Source organism: Squalius cephalus, assembly GCF_949319135.1.
Source record: "Squalius cephalus genome assembly, chromosome: 23".
Taxonomy (NCBI): domain Eukaryota; kingdom Metazoa; phylum Chordata; class Actinopteri; order Cypriniformes; family Leuciscidae; genus Squalius; species Squalius cephalus.
The window spans coordinates 16,952,881-16,977,073 of NC_137144.1; the positions used below are offsets into that span (position 1 = coordinate 16,952,881).

General features: G+C 36.4%; 1 protein-coding gene across 2 annotated transcripts; it reads right to left on the minus strand.

The window, feature by feature from the left end:
• Nucleotides 1–6: 6 nt before the first annotated feature.
• mfge8b (milk fat globule EGF and factor V/VIII domain containing b) lies at nucleotides 7–23,294 on the minus strand. Of its 2 annotated transcripts, none has more exons than XM_079858579.1 (10): nucleotides 23,071–23,294; nucleotides 15,155–15,280; nucleotides 14,889–15,020; nucleotides 8,630–8,743; nucleotides 8,213–8,394; nucleotides 7,978–8,133; nucleotides 7,369–7,513; nucleotides 4,322–4,506; nucleotides 2,814–2,969; nucleotides 7–1,641 (listed from the first exon to the last, which is right to left on the minus strand). In XM_079858579.1, exons 1-10 carry the CDS (start codon nucleotides 23,150–23,152, stop codon nucleotides 1,498–1,500), a joined length of 1,422 nt encoding a protein of 473 aa, XP_079714705.1. In that variant the 5' UTR covers nucleotides 23,153–23,294; the 3' UTR covers nucleotides 7–1,497. The 2 variants fall into 2 exon arrangements, with proteins under 2 accessions (XP_079714705.1, XP_079714704.1); XM_079858578.1 differs by having other exon boundaries at nucleotides 4,322–4,524; nucleotides 23,071–23,283.
• Nucleotides 23,295–24,193: the final 899 nt, after the last annotated feature.

Here is a 24,193-nt window from a genome sequence, read left to right on the forward strand (position 1 = left end):
TAAGTATATATTTATATTCTTTATTTCTTTCTACATTTGAAAACATGAAAATATTTCAAGATATACTAAGGAAATGCATCTAGTCTAAACAATCTGAACACAAGAAGTGCTGCAGTATGAGGCATTAAAACAATTTTTTTTTTTTTAAGTATCATTGAAAGAGCACACTGAATCAATGCGTCAACTTTCTGAGAAAAATCAAATGCTAACATCGGTACAGAGTCCAAAAGAAAGAAAAAGCATGCAGCCTAGATGCAGAAATCATGCTGGATTATTAGAATATACTTCAGTGTTTGTTACCTTGAATACCACTTCAATTGTTCTCAGAAAATATCTCAGAGAAATACTGCCCATATTTAAAAGCTCCATTAATATTAATTCATATTAATACTTATATCATATTGCACAAGCCCAAAATTGTAAATTTATTCGAGTGGAAGGGTTGGGGGGGGGGGGGAGGGGGTGGGTCACAATGCATCATTTTGAAAACATTATGTAGATTGGACGGTCATATCAGAGATTCAGTGCCACCGTAGAAATTATTCTAAATTAGATTCGCACCCGTCCCCGCATCTTATTATGCGACCAAGCTAGTGACGGTTTACGTCAAAGCTTATACTGTAAAAAACAAAACAGATTACACATTTGCAAAAATGAGACCACTTTGGTTTTTAAGAGTACTTTTTTTGAACAAAAAAAAGGTTTATTTCAGATTTATGTTGGAATAAAATAAAAAATTTAAATTCAGTAGCACACTGCAATTGATTCAACTGCACCTGAGATCCGTGGCAGCTCTGGCCAAGGCATCAAATTTACAACAAAACTGATCAAATAATAATAGATGATTGACTGTCACATTTCATATTTAGGTGTGATGAGGTTTAAACAAATGCATTAGTCTTAAAAAATGTTTTGTTGATTTAAAGCAAATATTGTTTTAAAAGAAGAAACATGATCAAATGGCAACTATCATTACACAAATTAGCGCAGAGCACAACAATATTTTGTGATTCATCATTTGCTAAATTTAAACTACTTCATAGGATAAACAGCTTGACTGCAATCACAACCAAACACACCGATTCATGTGAAAATAAATAAATTATGACTCATTTGGTATGTACAGTATTACTTCTTTCCAATTGGTTGTCATTCTTCGGTTAGTAAGCAATTTCCTAATGTCTAATTTCCTAATCTAGGGCAAATAAACATTAATATAAATTAGCATTGACTTCATCTTCAAAGGGCCACTGCAGTCAGACTCACGTTAGTAGAAAACATTTAATGCTAAACGCTTCACACTGTGGGTTTGAGCTTGGTTTTCTGCCGGCCGCCGTGACGTCAGTCCCCTCGCAGTGCAGAGTCGTGTGGTGATGGTGCCCTCTGTTGCTAAGAGTGAGGCAGTGCAGGTGTGGTTGAAGGAAAAAGGAATGGAGGGAAGTATAAAAGAGGAGAAGGAGAGAGAGAGAGAGAGAGGGAGAGGCAGAAGGAGGAGTTCTACTCATCGCAGCCCAGCAGCTCCATTCGCAGGGTGATGCGTTCATGCCACGCCCACGGCAGGACGCGGACGAATCGTGCGAAGAAGGGGGGCTCGAACACGTTCTTTTTGTGCACGTTGTTGTCACTGTTGCCAGGGAAAATCTGCAGGTGAAGCAGAAGAAAAGAAAGATGGGGTGAGACAAGGACATGACAGATGGATAGGGAAAAAAGAGCTAAATCTACTCAAGATGACGGTTGAAAAGATGTGGGGGAAGTTTGGAATCTGTTCGATGAAAATTCTACTATCATGTCGTTCCAAACCTCTAGGACTCTTTCTTCTGTGGAACGCAAAATAATAAATAATGCAAAATGATATTTTGAAGAATGTTTCAACTTTTTTTAGTCCATCTAATGAAGTCATTGGGGTTCAAACAACATATTGATCACCATTCATTTTCATTATATGAGGAAAAAAAATTCAAAACATCTTGTGTTCCATAGTAGAAAGTCAGTCAGTACAGGTTTCTATTTTTATTTTTTTCATTTTTAAATGTGATTTTTTTATCAAAATGCATCTGTGTTTTTGAACTTCACAGATCCTACAAGTAGACCAATGTTGAACACAAACATCACAGCCAGTGTCATTTTAGTATTATTTATATACTATTATAATATTTAAAAAAAAAACTTTTATTTTTATATTTTCAGTTTTCATTTCAAATTTTAAGTTTAGTAATTTTGTAATGTGCTTTTGTCATTTTAATCATTAAAAAAAACATTTCTATTTAGCTTTATTTTTATTTCAGTTTTACTTTTAATAATTTTAGTACGTCAAATTTAACTTATTTTATTTCATTTAGTTGCCAAGGCAACATTTATCATTTTTGTTTAATTTGTAACTTTAAGTTAAGTTTTTCATACAGTATAATATCTTCAGCTTTATTTCATTTAACGGAAACAATTTTGAATAGTTTTAGTCACCTATCACAGCCACTAAATACATGAAAACAAAAATTATTTTAAATCAAAATGAAACAACATTTGCAACTCATTTGTGTTCTGAGTCAAACTTTTAATGTGTGGAAAGGGACTTTATCCAAAAGTAGCTAGGTAACATAGGCTGTGTCCAAAATCGCATATTCTCTTACTTATCTTGAATACGTACTTATTGTGAGTGCTAAAAAGTATGTTCTATTGTATGATTGTGCGTAGTATGAATGTAGTCACCATCATGTGACCTACCAGCGTCAGTTACGTTCATTCATTCATAAAAGTGTCAATTTTGATTTCATGCTGACTTAAATTGAGGCATTAAATCTTTTTTAGAAACTAACCTGATCTGTTTTTGTCTTGTTGTCTTTGAGTATGGTCCAGTACTTGCCGTCATCACTGTGAGCTATTTTATAGGCGGACACAAACTGCACATTGCCAAAGTCTTTGGCCCCTTGCGTGATGATCCCTGTGACGCGCTTTGGTCTGAGCAGATCCACCTTAAAACAGACAGATAAGAAAAACTCAGCATGTGGTCTTACATCAAAAACCAGCATTTAGTTATAATCATCCACGCTATGAGAGATTCATTATTGGCCTCCTGGTAATTGTGTAATTGTAAGAGAGGATTGGTGTGTAAATGATGGCCTCCCAGGACAATGCTTTCAATTTCAAGATCAAAAATTGGTGCGATCCAATTGCGTTCAGCCTAAGAAAGGTTATCCGATGTGTGAATGTGCAAAGATCCCAAAGCAACGATTAAGAATGAATTCATTTCCTATGCAAACATTTAAATGGTGCCAGACATTAATAGAAGGGAAGACACTCAAGCTCAACATGGACAGTATCCAGGTAATACTCCCACTTAATAAAACATTGGAGTGATATAATACACCGTATATGACCTCATGTATACCATTTAGTGCCAGTAAGAATTTTTTTTAAAAGGTATTAATATATTTATTTATCAAGGACCCATTAAATTAATCAAAAGTGACAGTAAAGACATTATTAATATTTTCTATTTCAAATAAATGGTTTTGAAATTCCTATTCCTATTTAAATGTATCCCAATTTCCACACAAAAAAATATTAAGTTGAAACATAATAAGAAATGTTACTTGTGCACCAAATCAGCCTATCAGAATGATTTCTGAAGGATCGTGTGACACTGAAGACTGGAGTAATGATGCTGAAAATTCAGCTTTACCATCACAGGAATAAATTACATTTTAAAACACATTGATAAAATATCACAATATCAATGTGTGTACTGTGTTTTCTGATCAAATAAAAGCAGTCTTGATCAGACTTGAGCCTTTGCTATTGTAGAACATCCTTCCGGTTTACATCAGATCGGAATTGTTTTAAATCTTCTCTTAAAACCTACTTTTTTTCCTTAGCTTTTAATTCATTGTGAGCTTCTGTCATAAATGTGTGGTTTGCCCTTGTCTCTTCATCTTATGTTTCGTTCAGCACTTTGGTCAGCCATTTTTGCTGTTTTTAAATGTGCTATATAAATAAAAACAAACTTAAAACTAACTTTAGCTGGAAAATAACCTTATTAAAGAACCGCTATAAAGCCAAAACAATCTCTGTTACCCTAAATTATACGTTTGTCTCTGTAAAGCTGCTCTGAAACAATTAAAAGCGCTATATAAATGAGGATGACTTGACTTGACTTGAAACTTGATGAGCAGAAGACACTTTTTCAAACTTTTCTTTTTTCCCCTTGTGAATTACAAAATTCAGCTAAAGGCATAAATATTACTCTAGATTTTACACATGGCTGTTAATGTAAATATTTGACGTTATTCTGTCCCTTTACAGCCTTACAAGCCTGTCATCTCACCTGCAGCCACTCTGAGCGGTCATTGGTGGCTGCTGTCCAGGCGTTGGTCTTGCCCTGCTTGTCCAGACGAGCGTAATGTGGGTGCCAGGTGAACGACTCGATCCCCCAGGTGCGGAAAGAGCTGGAAGCCGTCAGCTGCCTGTCTTCGATCATCCGTGACTTGATACCTAGCGGCTCGGAGCAACCTGTCGTGTTCAAATACACTGTGAAGTGAGACAACAAAAAGAGGGAGGGGGCGGGGACAAGAAGTGGCAGAGAGATGGATGGGAAGCGTGTCAGCACAAGCGGCACAAACCACATCAGCTCAGAGTGGATCGAGAGCAAGTTTCATGCAGGTGAGTGGAAAGATGCTGTGTGTGTGTGTGTGTGTGTGTGTGTGTGTGTGTGTGTGTGTGTGTGTGTGTGTGTGTGTGTGTGTGTGTGTGTGTGTGTGTGTGTGTGTGTGTGTGAAGCGCATGCGGGCGATAGCCGGCGGTGTGTGAAGCATGCATGCAGCTGTGATAGACAGCCTGAGAGACACAGATGGAACAGTGAAGTGGGCAATACTGTGAATAAAACAGACATTTGCACCATTTCAACGATTATAAATTAGACTTTCATGTAGGGATGCATTTTTTCATGCATTTAGACAAAATAATATAGTATATTATTGTAAAAGTACATTTAATATTATACATAATTTTATAATAATATAATAATAATTTTAATATCGACCATTAAAAAATTATAATTAATTTAATAATTTATTATATAATATATAATTTATTAATGTATTAAAATGTATGCATATTTTAAATTATTTTATTCTTACTGCAAAATTTATTTATTATATTTTTTAACCCTCTGGGGTCCTTCGGGTCCAAATGGACCCGAAGCCTTTAAATAAAAAAATGTAAAAAATCATAGCTTCATCGGAATGATCCGAAATTTGGTGACTTTGTTGGTACTTGGTATATGAACACCCAAAAAAATTGGGGACAGGATTTGAATAGTCTAAGTGGTTGTAAAAAAAATAGTCACACTCAGGACCTTCGGGTCCAAATGGACCCGCCATAGGAAATGAATGGGAAATTGGCAAAAATGTGACAATACTGAGTTTTTTTGTGCGTACAATCTACAAATCAGCCACGATCCAGAAAAAAAGCACACAACAGTGAAGGGGTGAATCTATAAAACATCAAGAGTGCAAAACAGACACATCCACACACACACACACACACACACAAACACACTTTTATACACATACACACTAATAAATTCAGATTACAAAAATCTGTTTTGAATTTTTAAAAATCACAGCTTCATCGGAATGTTACGAAACTAGGTGACTTTTATGGTATTAGGTATGTGAACACACAAAAAATATTGAGGTCATGATCCAAGCATGCTAAGTGGTCATCACACTTCTGCTCTTTGGTCAAAAATGACCCCCATAGGAAATGAATGGGAAATTGTCAAAAATATGAAAACACAGAGGTTTTTTTGCGCATACAATCTACAAATCAGCCAGGATGCAGAAAAAAAGGACTCAACAGTGAAGGGGTGAATCTCTAAAACATCAAGAGTGCAAAACAGACACATCCACACACACACACACACACACACAAACACACTTTTATACACATACACACTAATAAATTCAGATTACAAAAATCTGTTTTGAATTTTTAAAAATCACAGCTTCATCGGAATGTTACGAAACTAGGTGACTTTTATGGTATTAGGTATGTGAACACACAAAAAATATTGAGGTCATGATCCAAGCATGCTAAGTGGTCATCACACTTCTGCTCTTTGGTCAAAAATGACTCCCATAGGAAATGAATGGGAAATTGTCAAAAATATGAAAACAGAGTTTTTTTGTGCATACAATCTACAAATCAGCCAAGGACTCAAAAAAGGACTCAACAGTGAAGGGGTGAATCTCTAAAACATCAAGAGTGCAAAACAGACTAAATCTGTTCAGGCAAAAATCACTAGAATTCGCAAGCCTTTCTACAGAGAGCTGTAAATCCACTAGTGGTAAAAATGTGCTATTGCGTGATAAAAATGCTCAGTGTGTCCACCAGTTGGCGCCCATCTCATTTCAAAAATTGCTTTCATGAGGCCTAGGCTTGACTCTAAAATGAAATACAGCTTTAATAAAAATAAAATAAAAATTATATATATATAAAAAATTTCTATTATATTCAATGGGAAAAAATGGGTCATAATTATTGCATAAATATTAATTATAAATCATAAAATTATCTCAAAACACCAAAAAAGAAAAGAAAAAATATTATAAAAAACAAGTAAAAAAAAAAATATTAAGATTTTTTTATATATATATTAATCCCGCCCTCCGGGTCCATTTGGACCCGAAGGTCCCAAGTGTGACTGTTAAACGAAGGACCCCAGAGGGTTAATAATAAATTAAACAATTTATAATAAATGAATTTACCAATTTATAATGTTAATTTAATGTAAAGTTGTTACTAATGTAAATTTAATTCATTTATTGGCCAAAACATGAAAATAATATAATATAATATAATATAATATAATATAATATAATATAATATAATATAATATAATATAATATAAATATATAAATTAAAATATAATAATATAATATAAATTAAAATAAATACATTATGAAAAGACTTCATCTTTCTTAAACATCGGCAGAAAACAAGATCGAAATGTACTAAGCTCATACCACACAAATTAACCAGTGTGCTTCATCATCACTATAAGCAGCTCAAAATTGTGTCACATGTGCTAAATAAGTCAAAATCTGAGAGTTCTATGCTCAGAACATTTACTGGCTAGAGTCCCAGTTTGGAGAGATGTGACTTTGTTCCTTCAGCCAATAGACTGCGGTCCTCGACTTCACCACAAACGAAGAGGAGCAGGAAATAGTGCAAATTGTGATGCTGCTTGCTCAATTTTTCTTCCATAAAACCACAGCAGAATTACCATATTCTAGTGGAGTTGTTTTGTCTTTTGGCTCCCATCTATTCATAAGAATGTATAAACATGCAAAAATATTGCTGGGACTTTACCGTTGAGTTCACAGCCCACCAGCTCCAGTCTCAGAGTACAGGCTTTACGACACACAACAGGAACGATTCGCATGTACTGAGCTATGATTGGAGGCTCAAACAAATTGGTCTTTGTCCCATCGTTGTCAATATTACCAATGAAGATCTGGAGAACAGAAATGTATACATTTATTAGTTACTCAGAGATTATAATATAGTTACAGGTTATGAAAAACTTGATGAATACTAATTGAGTGAATATATTTGGCCACATTTTGGAATAACAATTTGTTATGTTCAAATGCCTATTGTGTATTAATCCTATTGTTTACCCTTGTCCAGGACCCAGACTTGTAATCTTTTTATTATTATTTTTTTATTAATTATTATTACTACATGTTTAAAGGGGACCTATTACGCCCTTTTTCAAAGTCTTGATTTTGTTTTTGGGGTCTACTAGAATAGGTGTTCATGCTTGAATGTTCAAATAAACATTAGTTTTCACATATTTCACATTTTTTCAACAACTACAACTGACCAAAAGTGCCCATAGTTGAATAAACACCAATAAACACTTTAAAGCTCAAACCGAACAAAAAGTAAAATGAAATAAAATGACTGAATCATCACCATGTCTTTGCTTTGGCCCTCGGGTCTGTACATGGTGTAGGTTCGCCCATCCAAACTGGACGCCACCTTGAAGGCTTTGATGAACTCGGATGTGCCCATGCGACTGGCACCCTGGGTAATGATGCCAGTGAAACGCATTTTCCTCTGTAGGTTGATCTAAAATAAGTGATTAAATGGGTAAATTTTGGGTAAATATAGATCATATTTTGGGTCCAAATTGAACATACTAGTTTACCTCTATCCAGGGGTTCTTGTCATGTGTCGCAGAGGTCCAAGCATTAACAAGTCCCTTGTTATTCAGTCGGGCCAGCTCGGGCCCCCAGCGCTGCAGTCCCAGAATGCCGTAGTACACCGAGGAGGCGGAGATCTGAGACTCTGCAATGCCTCCTCCTTCCATTCCCAGCAGAGAGATGCATCCTGGGAACCAGAGCCAGATATTAGCAGACATTCAAGCACTCATGAGACAAACAGGCTTACTGGGCGACAGACAGATGGATAAACAGTGTGATGACCACATTCACAGGGGAGAGACACAGACATTCTGTGCTGAATTTAGTTACCAATTGAAAAGCCAAATATGTGGAGGAAATAAAGTGAAAAACAGTTTGCGTCCAAGAGCCGGACATGTGTGTGCTGGCAGTGTCCTACTTACGCAATTGGCAGTGCTTTCCCACATAGGGTGAGGGACATTTACAGGTGAAATCACCATCAAGATCTCGACAGACGCCTCCGTTCTGACAGGGCTGGCCGGCACAGTCGTTCACATCTGCGGGAATCATAAGGTTTCTGTAAAGCTAATCAAAACTGGTCTGGAAAAGCCTAAAGTTATCAAAAAACAAAGCTTTGTGACCTCTAGGTGGCGCTCACTAGCTACATGCAACTTCTACATGGTCTGAGGTAAATAAAATATATTATCTAAAGAAACATTGTTTCAAAAGATAATTTTATCTAATATACATATTTATTCTGCAAAAATGTCTGCCTATTAAGTTCAGAACATAAAGTCATTAAAGTCACTCTCATTTTATAAATTTATTGTCCACATTTTTTAACAGCTTTTTGGGGGGTTCTGATGCCCTGCTTTTGATAAGACACATTTCTTTTTGTGACCTAATGGTTTACTTTATGCAAACACGAGTCACCAAATAAAACACTAATTAAAGCTGTTAAAATACAAAAAAAAAAAAAAAAACATCTAAAAAATATTCTCATCTGAAAAAAAGGACAATGTAGTGGACCTGAAAATGATCTAGAAATGTAAGCCACACATAAAAATGATGCATGTATGCGTTTAGATTGGTTTTGTAGAATTAATATTTCTCATTTTATTGTAGTTTGTTTAGCTATACAGTACCAACTTAGTACTCAGTACGAGAACATGTACATCACATTTATAATTCCAGCTGGATTTTTGGTTTTGACAGCTATGTGAAGAACTAATCATGGATTTTTCTTAATGTATACAGTCTTGAAAAATTGCTGTTCCAAGAACCGTTTGCTCATCCGGTTAGTATTTGTGTCATTCAGTTAACAGCAGGTGTCCAGGAGGTAGGTATTAAATCGAGGTCAAGAACTCTTGTCATAAGGTTTTCAAGTTAATATGTTCTGTGACCTGAATTGAGAGCACATTAAGAAAACCCACATATATGACACAACATAATCATAGCACAACTGGATCTTTGCAGTCGTTCAGTAAGAGGATATACCATCTGACAGCAGACCTATTGAAGTTCCTAATCCACTTATGACCAACAGGGCTACGTCAAATCGCCAACATGCTTCGGAATGATTAAACGGTCAACATGATGACTAAGTGCAATGGTGTATAATGGTTTCAGTGTATGTTGTGGAGGGAAAAAACAATCAAGGATTTCAGATGTAAAATGGCACCAATCAAAAAAAAAAAAAAAGAATAGAACATTCCAGCAAAACTGAAGGAATTCAGGGGGATTATCTGGCGTGTGCAGATGGAGCGTGACTGAATGCGACCGGTCACAGCGGTCAGTGCCAATGCAGTGCTCAGACATACTGAAACACTTCCAAACCTCAAGAGGTCAGCGAGCGACACTTCCCTTATAGGTGTAAAGAGCGGTCACAGTCGACTCGTGTTGCACTGACTTAGAATGTTGATCAAATTTGAATTTGTTTCAAGCACTAATTATGTGATGTGTTTAAAAAAGCAAAAAAATTGACAATGCTTTTTTTACCATAGAACGTCAGCTTTCTAAAAGTATTTCATGTCAACTACCTAAATGCTAGACATCACACCCTGCAAAAACTCATTTCTATGAGAAAATGACAAAATCTGCAAGTGGTCACAAAAGTCGCATTTGAAACGCGTGATAATACCAGATGAAACGGTAATGCATCTGATCAATTGCTGACCACTTGTGCGATCGGTTCACCAAAAAACGCATCTTAATAACAGGTGGAAAGAGGCTTTCTCTCTTGCTCGCTCGATTTCCGGAATATTGTATATAATTCTATCAATATGAGGGAGACTCTCAGACCTTCCGAGAGAGGTGTTTAGCTGTCTAGCCTCTAACAAGCTAATTAGCAATGCTTTTAGAAGTCATCTTTCCTAAAGCATTTCATGTCAACTACGGAACACTAACTGCATCATTATGAACTCGCTATGAAGCTAATTTGCTAATTAATTTTTAAAACTTGAGTGGCTTTTAATATTTAGCTGCTGATAACTACACGGTTGCCAACTCTGACTGGCTTGTTATATTAGCTAGCTAATATGGTAGTTAAAGTTAATGGGGACAGATTCTAAAAAGTGCATTAAGTACAACATTAGGCTAAGGTATTTTGATAATTTGCTATAAGGCTAAATTAAAATGAAAGGGTTGTATACTTGAATCCTTAAATAGGGCCATGTCATTGATTCAGCATGTCATCAAAATCTCACTCCAGCCAGGCAACCAAAGTTGGCAACCCTAGGCGGCTATAGATGGGATTTAGCACTGGACCAAATACTAGCATTAAGATTTGAGACCCTTTTAGTTCAAGTTCCTTCTTCAGGCCTGGAAACTAATAAAACCGCAAAATGCTAACCGTTATTCCTATTCTAATGCTATTGAAGCACTGAACAGAGAAGCCATTTAACACAGTAGTGTATTGTATTACTCTGAGAACATCAATATCTAGCTACATAATGTGAAATGCAATCTTATATCAGTTGCCACATCATCCAAATCAATAAAATGCAAAGTCAGCAGGTCTCTACTTCCATGTGTGACAGTAAAATTGGGGCATCCAAGAGAAAAGACTGAAGCACACTGGGAAGGAACAATGGAAAGCTTTTATGACTTGCTGATTCAGTAATCTTGTCTTGAAATGGCCTCCCTACAATACAGTAGCTACACATTGAGTCTATGAACAAAAAGAGTATATAGACATTTTCCACTTTTTTTCTTGTGTTTTTTGAACAACGGTTCATAAAGGTTGCAGCACCATTATGCTTATATAGTTATTCACTTTCTGCATAATCTATACCTGCTTGCCATCATACAGTATCTTCCTGTGGGCAGTTCTTGACCAGAATTTTGCTAAATAACCTCTAACTAAGAAGTTTAAGACCCATAAATACAGTCAGTTAAGTGAAACAACAAAAACATTGATGAGATAATGTTATGCATTTTTCATCAGCCATGGTCTGTGGACCAGTGTTGTAATTGTTAACTAAAATTAAACTAAAACTATTAAAAAATAGTTTTCATTAATTGAAATAAAGCTGAAATAAAATAAATATGAATATTTAAATTAAATGAAATAAAAATAGAAAAAAAAAACTGAAATAAGTTTAAAACAAATTAAGCACGTAATATATATTTTTTATTTAAATACCAAATTTAAACTGAAATTCAAATGAAAACTGAAAATATACAGATATAATATACAAAGATAGAATAGAATTAAAAATATTAATAAATATAGTAGTATATAAATAATGCTAAAATAACACTGCTGTGGACCACAGTTTGAGAAGAATGCTTTACGCTCAAGCTCTAAACAGCCATTAAAATCCCTTGACTGCACTGGCAAAAAAGAAAATAGAGACACTAGTTGAGAAAAATACAGCAATTAGAGGTGGGAAATTTGAGTGAGAAATCAAGCTCTTATTCAGTGGAAAATAGGGAAATTACACCGTAATGGCAAAAAGGCAAGCTAGCTTCAGATGCAAGAATTGAGCTCTCGTTAACTCTTCGACTTACTTGCAGACACACAAAAGAGGCACTGACTCTACATTTAAACCCTACAGCGGGTTTCTATTTCAATCACCACAGCTAATGTGACCAGTGCTCCACTGCATAAAAGCTTTTGACACAGATTTCATGGCCTCCTGCAGGGCTTTCAGACCAATTTCATGCTGTCAGTGAAACATTTCTGCCAGCTGAGAGCCGAGGATGTGTGCGGACTTCATTTACTTTGCCTCCTCCACTTGCATTTTACCCCAGCAACAGGGCCAGTGTGCGACAGTGTGGGTGTGCAAGGCTACAGTCATATTTTAATTTGTGCTGCCACTATGTTTGCCACTAAACTAAACTATGCAGTGTACGAGTTTGCGTACTCCACAATCTTCGCCATCATCCAAGCATGACTTGGACGTCTCCCTGAGGGATTAAGAAGCTTTTAAACAGTCAATTCAATGTCATCGTCTTTCTAATCTAGCCACATTCCAGCAGCACTCTAAAGATGAGCCCGCATACTATACTAAACCCAGTCAAAACATCAAAACCCTGCTATCAAGCGCGGGAAAGCTGGCACCGAAGCCATAATATCCACCATAATCAGAAAGAATGTGAGAGAGTCTCTGTGGTGAACTAAATAATCCATGCTGTCCTAAATGTATAGCGTGGAAAAGCAACATTCAATTATGTGAGGATTTCTGGCTTATCTTTTTCTCTTCTCACTGATTAATTCCTTACCCACAAAACAATGTTTACTTGTCAAATCTGTGAGAATGGGAGAATAACAGTTGACCAAAACTGACCCAATATAGTTTCTTAACACAGGGATTTTTTAAGACCTGCACAAATAAAATGAATGCCATATATCCCATTCAAAAATAAATCATGTATCTCAGATTCTTTAACTCAAATACTCAAGATGTTTTATTCAACATATGTATTGAAATTGGTTTATTTAACGTATCATTCGAATTAGAGGTTGAACGATACTAGATTTTGCTGATTATAATATGCTTAAAGAATGGCAATAAACTTGTTTTATTGTTCTGGTACAAGAAAAATCTCTATATTAAATGTGTTAAATAACGTTCTTAGTCTTTCCTATTTATGACGCACCAGCCCAGAGAGAAGCTACAAGAGTTTACATTGAATTAAATGGCAGATTCAATTGATTGTGTAACCAAAATATCAATATTCATCAAAAAAAGATTGTATGTGTATTGAGAAACTTTTAATTATAAATAAGCAGAGATACACTGAGACTCACTGATACACTGATTTACTACTTCCAGCTGCTCATTCAAAAAGATGAGAGTTAAAATGTATAGGCTACTCTTGCGACATGCAATATATTACAAAGTAAAACCAAAAAGTAAACGCTGTCATAATTCATCAACATGAGATAATAAACAATCGCTTATTAAATAAATAAATGTGCAGTATTCCTTGATTGCGAACTGCTTGAACATGTTTCTGATTTTACTCTGAACTATTCTTCAGTTCAAGTTATTCCAGAGTCAAATGTTTGTCTTCGTAATCTTTAAATGTACTTTATGCATGACATCACCAAGCCCTCTTATTTTTAAACCCACCCCATTTATTTATTTATTTTTAGTTCCTTTATTTTTCACTGAAGATCCTGTTTCACTTAGAAATAAGGCCAATATGGAAGTAAAATTGGTTGTAAATGCATGTCCTGTTGATTCGATAACAATTGTGTTGCAATTTAGGGTCATGCTTATGTTATTTGTCTAAAATGTGAGATGCAGTCATGACTTGGCTGTTTGTTGTGTTGTTTTGTGCTGAGGCCTGTAGGACTGTTCGCCCATCAGCCAACGGCAGACGACAGCAGAGACTGAAGCGGTTCTCTGCTGTCTTAACACTTGCATCTGTTAACATAGCGGAAATTCGACCATCTGCCCTCATTACATCCAGAGAGCTTTTGGGATTGACATAGACCACGGTACTTGGTGAAATAATTAGTCACACATTTGTGAAGAGAACAGCTGCATGTGATGCAATCGCCTTGCTGTGCAAAAAAATGATAACTTCTAATAAAAACTTCCTGCAATACAGTATCAAAATTGTCTTCACATCAGAGCTACTGACCAGTCAAAGTAAAAAAAAAAGCTAAATAAAATTTGCGTGAATATAAAATGTGTCAACTAGTATTCAACATTCAGACTGCTCACAGATACAGCTTAAGCGTAGGTTTCAGACCTGAGACTATTTTGCTTCATATTCAAAGTTGAACACATTAAAAATGCACTATAATCCTATTATTTACAAATCTTTTACAATATTGGCTTTTCTAAAGCAAAATAATATCTGAGCATCTTATTCACTGTTAAAGTATGGTCACATTTACCCTTTGCTCAGCAAAATATTATGGGTGAAATCCAGTCTAGAAGTAATTTCAATAGGAATCCATTTCGAACAACAACACACAAATTCACCATGTTGACCAATAGAAAGTTGTTTGAATTGAAAGTGTAAATCTGACTGAATCCAGATGATTTAGGCAGTTTATAGGTACAATTTGCCATTTGGGTTCTTCTTTGTCAATTACAATTTGGATACAAATGTGATCTCTGTCCTCATGTACATTTTATTTCACAACAATCAAGTTAGTCATAATTCTCAATGGTGACACCTGATAACCACCAACACGTTTGTAATGAAAAAGATCAAACAGTTTGAATAGAAGCGACTCACTGTTCTGGCAGTGGATTCCATCGAAGCCTATTGGACACTTGCAGACGTATTCGCTGAAGACGTCTCCTCGGCGGGAGTTGGCGATGATCTCACAGACACCATCGTTTTTACAGGGGTTAGGGTTGCAGGGCCCTGAGAGCAAAGGTCATGTGAGAAAAGATCTGCCTCAGCTGAAATGGATACAAGTAACCTTTGCACATACAGTATAGCTTCTTAACTAAACTGTTTTTCCCCACATAAATATAAATAATAGATTAGATTGTTACCAATCTCTGTCTCGTTGCAGGTGTGTCCAGTGAAGCCATCATTACAAATGCAGATAAAGGGATCTTTTCCCGCACCCGTCACACAGGTTCCTCCGTTCAAACACACATTTACTTCACAGTAGTCAGCTGAGAAAAGACAAAGACAGTGGATTTGATTTTACATTCATTATTGACAAAATCTTCCAAAAAACTCAATGGCCCTCTTTCATTAAACATGAGTAAAATGCACATGGAAGTTTAGAAGAAGAAGAAAATAAAATGCATTATTGAATAAAGAAACTCCTAAATCCTAAACTTCTAAATGCAAATACATAAATACGTAACAAATACATAAATGCAATGCAATATATATATATATATATATATATATATATATATATATATATATATATATATATATATATATATTCATCCAACTCCAACTTTTTTGGAGCTGTTAAAGGTTAGTTTTAGCCTGACACATATATGCCTTGAATTTGCCAAGTTACAACTTTCCACAGTCTGTGTTGGCTTCCCATAACTTTGTAAATGACACCTCACTGAGAGACTTCCTGCGCATCGTTGTGTCCTCCCCTGGCGCCCATCCAAAATACCACAACGGAGACACTCAGCAGAGTTTATTCGAGGTGAACAGCACTCAAAAGGATAATTAGCACATGTTTAAAGCAGCTCCACCGCAGGATTCAACCGTGTGAACTTTTTTCGCGCCAAGACATCAACAATCTCCTCTAATTGTGACAAAAGGTAGCGGCCTTCATGCTCAGGGTTAGAGCTTCTGGGATAAGGATAAAGCCATGGCCTGCATAAACAGAAACCTTCTTATCCAAACGATTGCTTGTTTATCTTTGGAATGGAATGCATCCTCCTTTTCACGCTATACCAGAAGGTTGAAAGCACAATTCCATTTGCTCTTTTCAAAGAAACCAATTTTAGTGCTGGAAAAAAAATTGGAATTGCCTAACATCTTTGATATAATCTTCCTGGAAGAAACTGTTTAGATCTCAAATAAACCCATCCATCACTGATTAGCACAGAGAACTCCATTGGGAACAGAAACGGTCTATGGATAGCCTAAAGGTTTCACAGAGTCAACAAGTTGTTCTTGCCGGACGAAATTGACGGGAAGTTGAGAAGTGAAAGTAGTTCATTGCAGATTAATAACTTTAAACACAACTCATATCTAGTCACAGTTCTGCTTGCGTTTCCAGAGAAATGGAAACTCTGAACAGAAACTGTTGCTGACCATCTGCATGGAATGTCTTTGCCCGCTTTTCGAGGTGCTGACAAGACACGGCACATTGTGGGCAAACTCTTACTTCTAACAAGATAAGTAACCAAAATGAAAATTGTGCCAGGATTTTTTCACCCTCATGTTGTTCCAAACCCATGTGATTTTCTTTCTTCTGTGGAACACAAGACCTTAAGCAAAATGTCCAAGCTGCTCTTTTCCATACAATAAAAGTTAATGTTGACCAGGGTTGCCAAGCTCCCAAAAAATGTATTATTTTATAGTTATATTTAATTATTATTTTAAACATGAATTAAACAAACAAAAGTTTGAACCATGTCTTTTTTATTTTTATGTTTAAAGCTACACTGTGTAACTTTTTTAGTTGATTCTTAGCAAAAAACACTTAGTTCTTTCAAAAATATATGTGCTCATTAATATATATTTACTTCTTTCAAGTAATAAAGTATTCTCTTAAGTTTATAATCTGCCATTGAAAGTACATACGGGTGAGGGGTTCGAATGCCGGTCGCCATGTTGCCCCTCCATCTTGAAACTACATTAGCCAAAGAGGGACATGCCTGTAAATTCAAGCTTCGCCTTTTGCGTTTTTCACTCAGTGACACCGTGACGAATGCGAGGGGGAGATTACTCGCGAGCTCGCGAGTGCCGGCAGATTTGAAAGATAGTGTGGTGTGTGTGTGTGTGTGCGCGTGCGTACTCACATTTGAAAGAGAGAATTAAAACGTCAACGCGACAGACAAATCAGCAAGACCAAAGTCAATATTGGAGTAACTTTTCCCAGATGGAAAGAGCTCATGAGGAGAAAAGATTTTAAAACGGACGCCAAGGTTGCCTGCTTTCTTCTCGACAGGTAATTCAGCCTGTTATTAATTTGTGTAAATTCGAAGTTTTATAGTTGCTTGTCCATAGCATGGTTGTGCATAACGCCAGAACGACCTCTAGTATAACTTCATCCTCGCGTCAATGGTGAAAAAGTATTGTTTACCTTGTAACATAAATCTGTGCTGCGACGGATCACAGGTAATGAATAGTTTTAAAGGCGCAATTTTTTAAGCTATATAAAAAAAAGGACACTGTAAATTTTTGTTATTTTTAATTGCTTTTACTTTGTACACATTGTAACGTTAGCCTAATCTGATTATGCTGGGATAGCCGATTCCAAGGGTGACGTTTACGTCCTGACATCTGTCCTGTAGTTTTATTCATTTTAGACGTATTGTTTATTATTGTCATGGACGAAGTGATAACTGGAAGCCATGTTAATCTTGGAATAATACGGCCACCGTAGGAGTTTAAACGCCCTCGGAATTGAGAGGAACAGAAACTAATTTTCACTGGGTAGTCATATACAATTTCACAGCTAGATGGGGGAAAAAATCACACAGTGTAGCTTTAAGTGACACTAGTCCTCTATAGCCATCACTTTCATCTTATGGAAAAGAGCAGCATAAACATCCTGCCTATCGCCTTTGGTAAATTCTGAAAAATACCAAATTTATTCAAAGTTCCCCTTACCACAAGTGTTGCTGGATTCCCCTGGATGTACTTTTTATATTGTCTTCTTCCATGTCTTCCACCTTAACTATCTCTTTTTATCACCTATAGTTAAATAAAAGCAGCTTTGGAACAACATGAAGTTGAGTATAACCATTCCTTTAAACTATACCTGAGATTATATGTATGAAAACAGGGTGGATAATTGTAAATGTCAGGACACATCATGATGTATCATCTCATCTCACACCAGCTATACCTGGTTTAACTGTCAGAGAACTCAATGTCAGCCTAATACGTTCTGGAAGGCCAATAGACAGAACTGAACACATCAGCTGACTGCAAAGCTGTTTGATGTAGTGAAACATCTGATCAGCGTCTCATCAGCTGAGCTGGCCTTTTGATCAGCAAAAGCTCTGAAATGGAAGTGAGAGCGGATTATTCCCACAGGCTTTTGGATAGATAGGCACTATAGTATATCACATGGTCTTTTTCTGAGTTAAACGTGTATAGGCAGGCAATTGTGGGAGTGTTCGCTGCTCTGTCACAAATGAGCCATGAAAACAGAGACAAAAAAAAAGAAGCAATGGAGTTTGGCCAGGCAACTGAAAAAACAAGCAGGGCAGCGCCGAGCCAGCTCATAAAATGAGTAATAACCAACATGCTATGTTGCTATTGACCTAGTCCCAATATGGTAAAAAATAATAATAATAAAAACAACATAATTTTGACTGCCCTGATACTGAAAGTGTGCAGGCTTAAAAGGATATTCCACCCCAAAATGAAAATTTTAGAATGACTTTGGGGCACCAAAGGTCGGAACCAATGGCTGGCCGGTTGCAATTCAGTTTGGTGAGACAGAAATAACACATTTCAGCTTTAAATTTTGGAACAACTTGAAGTAAACTGTCCAATAACACATTTGATGTGCGACTATTATGGTTATGGTTTGCCAGAAAATCACTAACTAAAAGAACCAAAATGAACAGTTCAAAACTGTAAAGAGCAGAACCATTCAAAACCCAAAAACCACTTGCTCTCTCATTTCAAGTATCTGGGACGTAACTTTCAAAAAGAAGCATGACCTGATCTGCAATCTTACAAGCACAACCATTATACAGTTACCGATAACGTTTAAAAGTAGGGAAGGGCTTTAGAAATGAGTCATCGGCATGAGGAGTCATTCAGCTACAATCTGCTGAGCGGATCACGCACACTTGGCCAACAAAAGAACCCTTGACTGTGGTATTAGGAACAGGTGCAAAACAAAAACAACAGACTGGAGGACAACCAAAACACTGCACATGTGTATGTGAGTGCATGCAAATGCAATAACACAACTATGCTGAATCCCCAGTTTGATTCTAGAGGATTCATAAAACAACAGGAAATGCAAGCTTACAATGCAGTGCACTCAAATGCATGAGTCTCACACCAGCTAATTTGGTGCTAAAAATCTTTCTTCTGGTATTACTTGATACTGCTTGATACTGGTACTTTAGTGAAAATCTTAAATGGTATATATGGGGAACAAATTATTGTACTATGAAAAGAATTCTGTAACTTTAACAACTCAAAACTTATGTACGATAAATGGCTGACAATTTTTTTTAATATATATTTTGTATATGAAATATACTGTAAACTGAAATTGTATATAGGCCTAATGTACAGTATGAAAACTGGATTTTCATTTAAGGGGATAGTTCCCCCAAAAATGAAAATTCTGTCATCATTTACTCTCCCTCAAGTTGTTCCAAACCTGTATGAATTTCTTTGTTCCGCTGAACACAGAAGATGATATTTTGAAGAATGTTGGTAGCCAAACAGTTGACGGACCCCACTGACTTCCATAGTATTTTTTTTCCATACTATGGAAGTCAATGGGGTCCATGGTTTGATTACCCATATTCTTCAAAATTCAAAAATCTGTGTTCAGCAGAAAAAAGAAATTCATACAGGTTTGGAACAACTTGAGGGAGAGTATACACTGTAAAAAGTGAATAGTTGGATCAACTTTAAAAAATTACTTCAATTGGTAATGAAAAACGTGATAATTTAAGTTGAGAAAACTTAATTTCTTTAGGTGTTACCAATTGAAGTAATTTTTTTAAGTTGATCCAACTGTTCACTTTTTACAGTGTAACTAATAACTAATAAGTAATAACTTCACCAACATTATAAGTGGACAACATATAATGAAAAGTTAAAGAATAAATAAATAAATAAACAATTCCCCTGTAAGAATTGAAATATCATACAACATCCAAGTAAAGTAACAGATCCTTTTTAGTCGTTAAAAATAGGTGTCTATAGGTGCTGATTTGTGTTCATGTGTTCATACCTTCATGTATATTTAGAAGCCTAAGTGTTACAACCTTCATGTATATTTAGATGCCTAAAGTGTTACTTTTTCTTTTAAGACCGACTTTATGGCTTATGGGTTCACATTTACGCTAAAGGTGTCCTGGAAAGCTATGTGCTCATTCACACATACACAGGCCTGGGGAACTTGGTGTTCCAAACATTGTGTTCCTACGTCACAGAATCCCATAAACTCCCAGAACAGATCCATGCACTGAGGCATTCAGCTTGCACCTCTTAAATGACCAAGCAAATGACCCATAAAGATATGGTGTGCACACAAGAAACAGCCTGTTCTTGGACCAATAAACTGCTTTCTTTGTTGTTTTAAAGTAAACTTTCAGTGAGCTTGCATCTCCAGGTGAGATTTCTATAATCTAAAGGCATTTCTCCAGAACACCACAGCAATCTGTTCTTAAAAATATCCCACCAAGTCTAAAAATACACTCTGACGTACACAGAAAACAGCCATTCTCTAAGCAAGGCAACGCAAATAGGCTTATATTAATCCTACTTGGAAATGCGATAATGCAAATGCATAATATTTTGACATGTTAAAGCCAAAGATACAAAATAGACCTTTATCATGCAAGCAGCAAAGCTTATTTGTTCCAATTCTGGTGACAAAAGTTTCTAGAGAAGTGTTGGAATAAGTGATTTTAAAAATTCAATGCAGCAGATTGGAAAATGGAGCATGAGACCAAGATGGAGCGAAATCATATGAGAAATGCCATGTTGCGCTGCCTATGAATGAAACATTGATTAGGGCTTATTGAAAATTAATCACAGGAGAATCAGCCCTCATTGGACTGCTATTAGAACTAGAGTCGGCAGGACAAATGAGCCCATTCCCGGAGGGGAAGACCCCGCTGCCAGATGGCACGAGCCACACGGCAGCTTTTGAACGACTTGCAAACACATTCGTGCAAAAGAGAGCGAGTGAAAAGCAGGAGGCTGTGTGGTTACTATAATTAGAGTACTCTTCGTCAGCTGACCTGAGAGGCCTGAGTTGTGTGTTTTTTTTTTGCATTGATAAAATCCTTATTTGCTGATTTTAAGCAGTTTTTACTAATGAGGGTAAGATTTTGATGGATGAGTGTTGATCTTAAATCAGCTTGAGAGTGCAACTTCCATCCAAAGCTGTTTACCTTCTCAATCCGATAAGCGAGACAAACAATTCTCAACATTTAAAGGGATAGTTCACTCAAAAATGAACATTTTTCGTGACATTCCAAACCTGTATGATTTCTTTCTTCCGTCAAAAACAGAAGAAACATCCTTCCGTTAGGTATGATGTTGTTGACCCTGATCTTTTGCATACATTTGCCAGTGACCAGCAGCCATCAAGCGCCAAAACGCACCTAAAAATTTCATAAAAGTAGTCCATATGACTATATTCCAAGCCTTTAAGTCCATATGTAGCTTTGTGTGAGGAACAGACAGATATCGAAGTCATTCTTCACTGAAAATCTCATTAATGCTATTTGAATATGTGCCTTGTGATCTGTTACTAGATTCGTTAGTATTAATGATGGTTGGCATTTTTGACATCAAACCAGGTGTGCAACATTTTAATATGCAAGTTTGAATGTGAATACATTTTGAGAGCTGTCCAGAGAAGATTAGTGTATAACTGTTAAATTTGTATCTTCTCCTCAAACTAAATATGGACCACTTTTATGAAGATCTTAGTCCTAGTCACCATTCACTTGAATAGAAAACAGCAGTGTGAACTTCCTACTAAACATCTGCTTCTGAGTTCCATGGAATAAGGAAATTACAGAGGCTTTGGAAAGACATGAAGATGAGCGAAACTGGATTCATTTTTTGTTTGTTAAACTGCATCTAAAATATCAAAGAATGTATAAAGTATGAAAAAGGAAGACCAATAAGGCGACAACTAAGCCATTTGAAAACTCCACAGAAAACGCTTTGACAGTGGAAACTCTCTGGAAGCAGTCAACTTTACACTAATGAAACTCTGCGGGAAAGAGGATGATTTTTCCGAAGTTTGCGCAAACCTGTCCTGCTGCACTGGTCATTTGTGGCAGGAAGTGCCCTGGCCTCATTGGGCTCCACAACATACTGTATGAAAGTGGCCACATTCATGGGAAGTGATTCAGTCATGTGAGCCACACCTACAGACTGGAGCCATATCACAGCCTGAGGCTTAACGGCAGATGGGGAAGTGTGTTCTTAAAACGGAGAAGAACATCAGTGGGGAATAAAAATTACTAATAGGGCAAATCATTCGTTTAGACATAAAATTTTTATGGAGAAAATTAATTTAGACATGCTGTCAAAAATCTTAGCACACATGAGTTGTCAAGGCATGAAATAAGTGCCCAATGCTCTTCCACATCTCGCCATGCAGCTATAAAAGCCTGTAGGTCACTGGTAATGGATTGAAATCAGGACATGGTGTTTTGTATACACTATAACAATAAAAGGACGAAGCAGAGAGCCAAAGGCGTTAGACGCAAGTATGAACAAGAATAATGTAAATTTTGGTCCAAGAGAGACATCAACTAGATGTCCACAGGGACTTTTCATTACGTGAAGCCGCCAAGACTTATTTACAAAACGATAGTGTAAGAATGGCCACTAAGCATCATTCATTCATTCATTCATTACTCCAGTATACCATAGGCTATATACTTAAATAAAAATACACAGAAAAGAAGCTGTTATGGTGCTTTGACAATTAAAAAAATGACCTCAAATAAATAATGACCGTAGACTGTAACTTGCTTTGTAATTTGCCATGCTGTCTCTATAGCGCTCAGACGAAAACAAAAACACTTACCGCTCGCACTGAAGACTGAAACAGCAAGAAAGCACGCCGCAAAAAGTGGGAAACTAACAAATAAGCTTGGGAAAGTTCTCATGGTGCCGAAGTGTAGTTCTTCGGTCAACTTCTCGTCGGTCTCAAGAGTCGTTCGGTGTGAATCCGTTCGCCGTTATGACTACGGGCAAGATTAGAAGCGAGCGAGGGACAATATGTGCGCTCCCACGTGTATCTCTGCTCTCAGCCAATTACATTCTGTTTTTAACAAATGGCCCCGCGCATGACCCCGCCCCTCGGATAGTCATTAGTTCGAATAACGGTGCTCTGCTATTGATTGACTTGATACTGTAAACAAAGCAGCACGGTTTGCCGAACGAGAAAACATTTGGTGGTTTCAGGCATTTAGCTGTTTACAGGGATAGTTCAGCAAAAAAGAAACATATTTGCTCACCCTCATGTCGTTACAAACCTGTAAAACTTTCTTTCTCCTATAAAATACAAAAAGGACCCAGCTCAGGTCATCAGAAAGTCCATTTAGCGATCGTTTTATGAAGGTTTCCTTTGGAAAAAAATCCCTAGCATCGCGCTGGAAAATAAGAATCAGAAAAGCTGAAACCAAATAAGAACTTTAGGGGAACATCTTAAGATGATAATGGAAAATGACGTTATAGTCACCGTTTATTCTTATTCTATCTACTTTCCGTTCAATGAAAGTGAATGAGGCTGTGTTTCAGTTCAACTATAAATATGATGAATAAATTATGACAGAATCTTCATTTTCATAATTTTTCTTCATTAAGGCTTCTGAAGATGTTAGAAGTGTTTATTTAAAGTTCATCTATGCCTAACTTCATGCTGTTAAATTATGCAAATGAAGATAAATGGTTTTGTTGTTTTATAACAGTAATGAAAAGCGAGTTAAACCGGATTGTTGTGACATAAACAACTGCTGCATTCATGCAAAAGCAGTTATTTGGGCTTTGAAAGGGTTAAGGTAGTGGGTGTGTTGCTCTGGAAAAGATGCATTTATGCATGCAGGTCGATGCAAAGTGTGGGTGTTGGTCAATTGGTGATGTTCTTCGCTGAAAACTTGCTTTTTTTAGTATCCTGCCTGTAATGTATATAGCAACATGAAAAGATG